We start from the raw sequence: 10,716 nt of genomic DNA, 5'->3' as shown, positions 1-10,716 counted from the left end.
GACAGAACCAATAAAACATATCCTGAATATGGACTAATGTTCAAAGGTTTGGGGTCAGTAAGATTTTTTTTTCTAAAGAAACTCATACTTTTACTCAGCAAGGATACATTAAACTGTTAAAAAATAACAGTAAAGACAATTATAATGTTAGAAGAGATTTCTATTTAAAACTGGTATCGTTTTAAACTTTCTATTCATCAAAGAATCCTGACAAAATAGCATCAGGGTTTCCATAAAAACATTAAGCAACATCTGTTTGCAACATTGATCATTATAATAAATGTTTCCGGAGCAGTAAATTAGCATATTAGAATGATTTCTGAAGGAGCATGTGACACTGAAGACTCTGAGCATATGATACAGATCTTTATTTGCGGGTCATTTGATTGCAGATATACTGATATGTTTGATTTCATCCACTCTGTTCTTGTGCATCTGGAAGGCTGGTGTTACCCAGCGCCCACACGAACACTGTTCGCCATACCAGTTAAAGGAGCCCAGCTTTGAGCTGCACTTGGGACACAAAAGCTACAAGAGAGAATTTACAAGATTTTACTTTGAAATGCTATTTAAAAACAAAGAAACAAAATAGTACACACATCTCTAGCCTCCCTAGCACAAAATATCATGCAATCTCTTTAACCTTTTAAATAAATGATCAATATTAAAGCTAACCCTTTTTCTTTCCCAATAATCAAAGAATATACTTGTATGTTTTGAGCATTAAACAAATGGACAGTTAATTCTATTTAATTGTGTGTCCAGATGTGTGAAGCAGTGCGGTATTACCTGTCCATCCATAACACCTAGTAAGGCTGGCTCCATCCATTGCACCGGCTCTATAAAGTAGGATGTGCACTGTCTCTGATCCTCACCATCACTCACTATCCTCGTCTTCTTATGAGAGAACGCAGAGGCTCCACTTCCCACACAGTGACTGAGAATGCTGGAGCGACGGAAAAGTGTGCGTCTGTTGGGAGCAAAAGACAACAGCAGGTTATGACTTCAGTGTCATGAATTCAAATTAATTTGAGAGGATGTAAACAGGATCAAATAAAACACCAAATACATTTGACCTGCACTTTCTACATCTGTATACAGCTTCTGCATTCTGGGTTTGTGCAGGGTCAACAGCGAAGACATCTTTTGGCACCTTCTGGAGTTCTGAATTGATCAAAATACATGACTTCTATATGAGTGCTAATACGTTTCTTTCATTGGTGTATTCATATTAAAGCGTGCAGAAAGCTGAATGAAAATCACATCCCACGTGTACACTGTTTTTAGCAAAAAAAGGAAATTATGTACATACCTGTATATTTCTCTGTAATTTTCTTCAACCTAAACTGTTTATATAAGGGATCTGTGGTGTCTACTTTACAATCCATTAATTCATAAAGTGCCAGCTGGTCCATAAATTCTTCATTCATTCTGAGAAAATGAGTGGAACGCTCTTCAATAATAATGCTCTCACAAGTGCTCTCATTACAAGATAAATAATGAAAAGCACTTACTTAACATCTGGTTTTAAGTTTCGGAGTTTAGTATATGCATCCTGTAAATTCAGATGTTGTGTTTTCATCAGGTAAGCAGTCACCACAGCAGCACTTCTACTTTGCCCTACATGGCTACAAAAATGAATTCTTTAATTAATTTTAAAAACTTGTCAAAGGAAAAATCTGAATATTACAATGAATACATTGATTTTTTTTATCACATTGGTAATTATCTGAATGTTTATTAACCAATGCACTGTTGGGTATTATATACTGCAGTGTTTCTTAAAATGATTAATTAAAGTTATTATCAATTATACCAATGCACAAGAACTGCTGATGATTTGGATTCAGAGTGTGTTCCGAGAGCTTCACATATGAAGCTGACACAGTCATCCAGTCTGCTCAGAAGATCCGTGGACGCATCATCCAGAGCTCGGACAAATTTGGTGTGGAACCCAGTGACAGCAGCTTGCTCTGAGTCAACGGTGAGTATGTGTGTTACACCTGCGTCTATCAGGCTCTGAGCGTCCTTCAGATCGGACACAGATCCGATGTAGAGCCCAGCCTCCACTCCGATCATGGTTGACTGAGTAAAGACACAAACACCTTTCATCAATGCACTGAGAGAAAACGTAGCAGTAAATAAACGCGGCACAACTCATTAAATAGACCCGCTCCGATTAAATAGGCGAGAAGATATTCAAAAAATAAATTTCTTAGCTACACTTCTGCTAATAACTGCTACATTTCCTGGGCTATTCAGTAAGTTTTGAACTAAATCGTTACATTAGCTGTCGATTTAATACATTCAAAATCATTCTGTCTGCAGCTCTTCTTAGTTAGACTTTAGTGTAAACATCAACGCTAATGAACTCACGTGTTACTTGCTGTCAAGAAGGACGTTCGGCTTTAATAAAATGTCCGTCGGAAACAAAATCAACTTGTTAGTTCCGGGCAGAACGTTGTTATTATTAAGGCTTCACAATGCCTCTAGAGGGCGTTAATATGAAATAAATAAATACTTGATGTTTATATTGCAATATTGAAAAACGTGGTATGATTTGTATAGCGAGGAATCGCAAGCGAAGATGTTGTCATTCCTGTCTATGTGATTTATTTTGCTAAATTTGCTCAAATGTATGCATGTCTATGAGCATATAAAGACACTGATATATGCATGTTTACATTGTTATTTTTCAAATTGAATTGAATTTCAATGTGAGCGCGTACACATTAAGCTAACTGTAATTGATATGGACACGGGTAAAATAAAATTAGGCCTAGAAACACTCTTCAACTGGCCTACAAGTCTGCTCCATTTTTAGACATAACTTTCTAGTGTTGTAGTGTGAGCTGCCATCGGCATGTTCAGCCAAGAGTTCCTCGAGAACAAGAGACCAGGGTCCAGATTTATTGTAGAACCATAATAAGTTTAAAACATAATTTTACGTGCCTTTCAATATTGCCAACTCGGGGATCTGCACTGTAGGCCTATTCGATTTTATTTGAGCTTCAGATCTCTTTTGCATCCTGTCATTTCCCGTGGTGTGGTCTAGACCTGTAGCTCTACCCCTTTAGCAAAGCTTTTGGCTGTCCTGCATGCTTAATGGCAGCCAAAACTATGACATTTAAACAAGAGTGAAGGAGTCCAGTCCACTGCACCTCATGTCCAGCACATGCTGTCTTTTTCACTTACATAAATGCTAATCCTTACCTCATTCCTGATCATTGTGTCTTTTCTCAGAGATATTAGACTACAGTGGGATTAGAAGTCTTCGGTGAGCATGATGGCGGAGTATTCATTCTACATGGCATCTTGATGAACACATAAACAAGTCACTGTACCCGTTACAGAGCAGATGCCTGTGTTTTAATCTGACTGGTCCTCTCAGGACAAGTCCAACTTAGCCTCACATGGTCCCTCAGAATCCCTGTCCAACCTGTTGCACGTATGTCTTTCCTGGGATGCACAGGAAAACTGATTATCACATGAAACCCAGATTAGCAGAAGCACACGTTGTTCAATTTTTTTTCCCTTTGTCAGCAACTGTCACGTGATGATTAGGGTTATTGATTTTGGTAAGAGCATCAGAAATTTGCACCAGAATCTTCAATTTGTCTAGACCCACAAAGGCAGATTTAGGATTAAGGGCTTAAAGCAATAAGGACTGATGCTTCCTAGAAATGAACATCTGTGCAGACCTCAACAGCCTTCTCCTGCACCATTCATGACATTAAGAGTTACAAAACTTCATTTGCTCTTGCAACAGGACATTGATAGGAAATGAATAGTACAGATCATTGTTGAAAGTTCCTCCTTACTCAATATTTTCCATGAAGGAAATGTCATTTACGCTCAATGATTCTTCTAGACAAAATCAAATGATCTAAAAGGGCATACGCAAATACATTTTGCGTTTACATAAATATAAATTTGTCTTTAGAAAAGAAGACTGAAGTATTTATCCTAAATTAAAGACTTATAACTTTCACTTACTACAGTATTCACAATCAGCAATTTGGTTTGTGCCAAAGAGCCTGTTGATTTCTTATTCAAATGGTTAGGCCAAGAGACTAAAACATTACGTTTTGTCTTTTGTCTTCTAGGTGTCACATGTTATCCTTGTCAGAAATTTGTCAGAAATTGTCACAAGTTTTGATACAAATGAAGACCTAAGAACTGAAAATATTGTTGAAATCTGTACTGTTTCTCTCAAGATTTCAGACGCTCTGTGCTGTAACTGGTCTCTTGGTCACTCTTACACTGAACTTTTTTGACAGTTTGACTAGTTTGACAAAAATTATATGAACATTTTAATGCATGAATTGCATGAACTATCAAACCAAGTCTCCAAATAAATTATATAAGACCTTTTCTCAGAACTAACTTAACTTTTCTGGGTATTTTTTGGTGTGGCAATTATTTATTTATTTGCCTGCTTGCTTGCTTTGAGGATGTCAGCTTGATCCATGATTGATCATTTAAAACCTTACAAACCTATTTATATGAAATGATTAGATTAAAGAAATATTTCACCCAAAAATAAAAATGTACTCACCCTCAAGCCATCCAAGATGTAGATGAGTTTGTGTCTTCATCGGAACGGATTTGGAAAAATGTTGCATTATGAGAGTTCAAACAGCTGATAAAAACATCATAATAATCCACACAACTTCATCCATGCATGTTTCCTATGCAGTTTTTCACTTCACAAGATGTTAATTGATGGACTGCAGTCATGTGAATTATTGTGATATTTTTAGCAGCTGTTTGGACTGTCTTTCTGACGGCACCCATTTTCGCATTTGGCTCCCAAACTCTGGAATAGCCTTCCTGATAACGTTCGGGGTTCAGACACACTCTCTCTGTTTAAATCTAGATTAAAGACACATCTCTTTGGCCAAGCATTCAAATAATGCATCTCATAATCTTTTACTGCAGTTATATCTAATCAAATGCACATTATTATTCGTTAGTTTGGGTTAAACAAATCATTTTTGCTTGGTTGGAACAGCAGCTACGCTAATTATGTTTGTATTTGTTTCTCTGTTTCTGCTGGGATTGACATCCCGTGGTAACTAGGATTTACACAAGCTTCAGTCTGGATCCAGAACACCTGAGAAGAGATGATGCAACTCCTCAGAGGACCTCAGATGATGCCAACCCTGAAACAACATACAGAACTACCACATTTTGCTATAAGTTTGATTGCATCATATAATAATTGCTGTTAATATTGTTCATCGTCTGTTTTATTACGTCTTAAATTGATTTTTCCGTACTGCTGGTTCGTCTGGTCAGAGGAGAACTGGCCCCCCGACTGAGCCTGGTTTCTCCCAAGGTTTTTTCTCCATTCTGTCACCGATGGAGTTTTGGTTCCTTGCCACTGTCGCCTCTGGCTTGCTTAGTTGGGGACACTTCATTTCCAGCGATATCGTTGACTTGATTGCAAATGATTGCAAAGATACTATTTAAACTGAACTGAGCTGGATGATGACATCACTGAATTGAATGATGAACTGTCTTTAACTGAAAAATTAGTGTTTACTATTGTCATTTTGCATTATTGACACACTATTTTCCTAATTAATGCTGTTCAGTTGCTTTGACACAATCTGTATTGTTAAAAGCGCTATATAAATAAAGGTGACTTGACTTGACTTGACTGCAGAGGATCCATTGGTGAGCAAGTGATGTAATGCTAAATTTCTCCAATTTACATTTACAGCAAATTTTTATTTTGGAGTGAACTATTCATTTAAATAGAGTACGATATTAAAACACACTAATAAAATACATTTTAAATGTTATATGTTATAAAAACGTTATATATTGCAAAGACGTCCAGATACTTTTCGTGTATATAATAAAACTTCCTTACTATAACCTGCACCTTTCCTCAAATTCACCTGGCCTTGGCAGCCTGTTTGAAACTTCCCTGCAGTGCTCATGATTGTTATTTGTTCAAATGACTCTACCAGAGCTGAAGCAGAATGCATCAGAACATTAGTTCTCAGCTGGCAGCCCAAGACGTTTGTGTTCTTAAGGCACAATTGATTTTGCCCTGTTGTTTCCTCTTTAAAGTTCACTCAGGGTAGTCTTACTTCAGCTGTTTCTATTTCAGTGCTTCCAGAAACGAGAGCTTCATTGCCAAGTGTGTCCCTGCATTTACCTACATTGATTAATTAAACCATTGTGTAATATATTTTCTGATCGCTCAGTTATTTCCTCTTTTCTATTTATATGCATTTACTTTTTTACTGACGCTAGAGAAAGTATCCCATGATCATGCTGAAAGAAGTACTCACAAACTTTCACTTCACATTCACTTTAGAGTGATTATGAAATGTTACAGATATTCTTTTCTGTAATTATATATAGTTCAGTTTCATTATTCTCATGTTTTCCATATTTTGAAAAAAAATGCATGTGGAGAAATTGGTGGTGTTATATAGAATATTTATAGTTTATGGAATATTGCTATATACTGATATTTCTTTGAAGTGCTGTGAGTCTAATTTAGTCTAAACTTAGGTATACTGCAGCAAATAAATAAATGGTTTCACTTTTATTAGAAACCAACTGAAAGCCAATAATGAAAAGCTTATGGAGAAACTCATCCGTGGTGGGATTCAGACATGCATTCTTGACTTTAAACCTTTAAACCTTTAACCTTATACTGATTTGCTGGTTTTACAATGGTTTCCACAAATACACTTCCCTTGATACATATTTTATAGTTACCCCAGCTTTGTGCGCCTGCATGTTGGTTTAAGTTTAGTACTTATGTGTTGATCAGAATGTCATGGGTCACGTCTCATGAGCTCGTCTGTCATTTGGCTTGAGTAAGATTTATGACGCACATCCTATGGCGAAAGAGTAGCAGGACGCCACTCGTGAGGTAACGCTGGCAGTTCTTCCTGAAGGTCAGCTCCGGCTCTCTTGCTTAAGGCTTTTCTCTCACTTGGTCACAAAGTTCAATTCAATTCAAGTTTATTTGTATAGCGCTTTTCACGATACAAATTGTTGCAAAGCAACTTTACAGAAAATTACGTTTTTACAATATTTAGTAGCTTCTCAGTGGTGACTGTCAGTCCACAAAGCAGCTGAAGGATATTTAATATTATAGCACTCTGACATAATACTATGGAATGATTTCCAAGCTGGAAGTTTAACCAAGTTTTCTGGGGATCACACAGTTTTTGATAAAGTCAAATTATTTTCATAACTCCTTTGAATGTCTTATTCTTTCTTAAATGTGTGAATGTCATCATTTTTGTCCTGTATACAAAGAAGTTAGTGTGCAACAGCATTTAGGCCCTTAATGTACAGTGGGGCAAAAAAGTATTTAGTCAGCCACCAATTGTGCAAGTTCTCCCACTTAAAAAGATGAGAAAGGCCTGTAATTTTCATCATAGGTATACCTCAACTATGAGAGACAAAATGAGAAAAAAAAATCCAGAAAATCACATTGTAGGATTTTTAAAGAATTAATTGGTAAATTCCTCGGTAAAATAAGTATTTGGTCACCTACAAACAAGCAAGATTTCTGGCTCTCACAGACCTGTAACTTCTTCTTTAAGAGGCTCCTCTGTCCTCCACTCGTTACCTGTATTAATGGCATCTGTTTGAACTCATTATCAGTATAAAAGACACCTGTCCAAAACCTCAAACAGTCACACTCCAAACCCCACCATGGCCTTGCAATCATGCTTTTCATCACACAACTTGATTTAAAGCAGATTGACATGCTTTTTTTTGTGATTTGTTGAAATGGTCTGCACCAAAAAGAGGTTTCAAACCCAAAAATTGCAGCATGTTTTGCTTTTGTGTTCAGAGATTAATGACCTGTGTGATTGATGATACATGGCGTGGTTTCACACATATGTGTGTGTGTGTGTGTGTGTGTGGTTTGCGTATGGGGACTGATTAAAACATGAGGGGCTTTGTTAATGAGTGTATGACAGATGGAGAACCACCCCCCAAACGCACACACACACACACAATCTATCCTATGATATGATCAGTCGAGCAAAGAGGAAGGTTGTTTCTCAAACAGGTTTTCACTTCACTCGATCAGATAAAAAGCTGACTGTTATTGCATGCAGGGTTTAAAGCAATATTCCTGGTTCAATAGAAGTGAAGCTCAATCAGCAGCACTTGTGGCATAATATTGATTGCCACAAAAATGAAGTTGCATTTGTCCTTTATTTTCTTTAAAAAGTACAAATCTGGGTTACAGTGAGACATTTACAGTGGAAGTGAATGGGGCCTAAACATAAAGGTTAAAATGCTCAATTTCAAAAGTACAGCCATAAGATGAACATAATATGTGAGTAAATATGATTTTACTGTAAAAAAAAAAAAAACTTCCATGCAAACTTTTCTGTGTAAAATCTAATTTTACTTCTTCGTCATGACATATAACACCTAAAACCAATAATCTCTCATGACAGCTTGTAACTGTTTTTAAAAAATTCTATGCTGTTTTATCATGATACTGGTTTGTCTTAAACCATAAAATGATTATGATTAGAACAACAGTTTAACAGAGGAATTAAAGTGATAATTCACCCAAAATGAAAATTCTGTCATCATTTATGTTCCTTACCTGTATGATTTTCTTCTGTGGAACATAAAAGATATGTTGAGGAATCTTGGTAACCAAACAGTTTGGTTCCTATTGTATTTTTCGTCCGTACAATAGAAGTCAAAGGGAACCGACACTGTTTAGTTACAATATTTGACATTTGTTTTGTCTTCTATAGAAAAAAGAAAGTTATACAAGTGCTTTTACAAAATAATTTTACATTTCTGCATTTAAATTAAGAAATCTACCTTATTCACTTTCATTAAGTTTCACTCTGTAACCTCCCTTTTTAAAAAAAGAAAACAAGGCACAACTCAGAATTATTTTCAACCTAATAATCTACAAATTCATGGTAACTTGTATTGAACTCTAAATATTAAGACAAAACCAGAGAATATTAATTAGGCTTGTTTTGTTCAGATTTACTTTTTATTATTATGGCAGCAGTAATTCACTTTATCAGTCAAAAAAAAGGCAAGTAAGGGTTTGATATTGATAAATATTGATCACACTTGCATGGATATTTAGCTTTAAGATTAACATTTTAGACATTTGTGACACATTTGTCTGGCTCTGTGCTTGTATTTGCCACATGGTGCCCCCAGACACGGGCTGTTGTCTGAGGGTGAGATGACCAGACTGCTCGTTTCTCCCGGCTGGCCTCAGAGCAGTGACTGTTATGGGGTGGGCCGCTCTGCTTTTAACTAGTGATAGATGATTGCAAGGGTGAGGTCTCCAACACTCTGCAACTGAATGGTCCATTGGCAGCCATTGTTGTGGACAAACAACAAGATAATCCCACAAGCCTTCTCTCAAATCTGCAGTGATTTAGAGCTTTCTTTCGACCACCTGATCTCCTTTAATTTCATAATATTCCATTAGCCATATAAAAAGCGATTACACCTATTTGCATTGAGAGAAAAAATCATGTTTGCCATCCTCTCATTAACAAAAGCAACAGGATTGAATACATCACCGGGAATCGTTACGTCGCTCGTGTTCGCACTGAAATCTAATCCTCATTCTTGTTACCCTCTTTTCAGCTCTAATATTCTTTGCAGCTCAGGGCGATTGTAATGCTCTGGAACATGTGGCTCCATTAGAGGGATAAAAGGGAGGTTGATAAATTGTCCTTTTAGTCCCTTTCTTTGACTCCACAAATTTACATTATCTAACAGGGAACAAATGAAAAGGCCCTGATTAGTGTGGAATGAGTTGGAAGAGAAGCCATTCATCTTTGTTAGCATCCCCCTGTGTTCTTTTATGTTGTGTTTTTACAAGGATGGGAGCCAGTGTGCTTTTCCCATTCGACAGCCCAGCTCACGGACTGACAGAGTGGTCATCACTAACGCTCTCTCTCTCAGTGTCCCCCGAAACAGGAGTTCAACAATCTGAATGCTGCTGACTTCTGAATAACCTCCTGAGGTAGTGGGAGCTCACCCTTAAATGACCCCTCACTCTGAAGAGGTGTTGGGGGGCGTCGAGGGGTTTTCAGACCCTCTGGTAGCCTTGTGGGGACTGAGCGCTTGGAATTTGGAGAATTTTTCCCCCCTTCTCCAAAATCTCAAAGGCCATGGTCAGCAGATCTTGCACTAAGAAGTTTGTAGACAAAGAATGTTATGATAATCCCCTGACCCAATAAAACTACAAATGAGAATGCTAATCTAAAATAATTACTTGGTGTTGTTTAATGAAAGCTGTTTCGGTTATTTTACACTGATAATAACTCTAGTATTTTTTATTAGTATGAACATTTTTTTGTTATAGAAATTAAAAACTTCCCATTATACCTGCTTGCTTTTAGTCCATTATATTTAGCTCATTGAAAACATTTAAATGAGCATGAAATCAAAATAAAATGTCTTTATTGACGCTACATGAGTGTTACAGTGAGTTAAGGTCACTTAAAAAAACAGGTGTGACAATTTTCACTCAGATATTGTAAATATTACAAATAATTACAAAGAAAAGGCAAGTAACACATTGAACTAAATGTGAAATTTTGAAGTAGAACGACTGATACAGTATTTTCTTGTAAAACACTACAACGTATTTACAACTTTGAAAAATCATTTTCAATAGTGTATATGACAATAAATAAAAATGAGGATATTAGGAAAAAGCTT

The 10,716-nt window shown here is 36.6% G+C and overlaps 1 protein-coding gene across 1 annotated transcript; it reads right to left on the bottom strand.

Annotated features, from left to right (window-relative positions):
* Positions 1-330: 330 nt before the first annotated feature.
* Positions 331-2,464, bottom strand: LOC107589915 (dual specificity protein phosphatase 12-like). The gene is made up of 7 exons (XM_016278491.1): positions 2,377-2,464; positions 1,817-2,085; positions 1,515-1,628; positions 1,313-1,431; positions 1,077-1,164; positions 790-970; positions 331-528 (listed from the first exon to the last, which is right to left on the bottom strand). The coding sequence occupies exons 2-7, from the start codon at positions 2,077-2,079 to the stop codon at positions 379-381; spliced, it is 915 nt and encodes a 304-aa protein (XP_016133977.1). The 5' UTR covers positions 2,080-2,085; positions 2,377-2,464; the 3' UTR covers positions 331-378.
* Between the last annotated feature and the right edge of the window lie 8,252 nt (positions 2,465-10,716).

This window comes from Sinocyclocheilus grahami, unplaced genomic scaffold (genome assembly GCF_001515645.1).
Source record: "Sinocyclocheilus grahami isolate Dianchi unplaced genomic scaffold, SAMN03320097.WGS_v1.1 scaffold121.1, whole genome shotgun sequence".
Taxonomy (NCBI): domain Eukaryota; kingdom Metazoa; phylum Chordata; class Actinopteri; order Cypriniformes; family Cyprinidae; genus Sinocyclocheilus; species Sinocyclocheilus grahami.
Note: the sequence above shows the minus strand (reverse complement) of the source record. Positions and strands in the feature narration are given on the sequence as shown.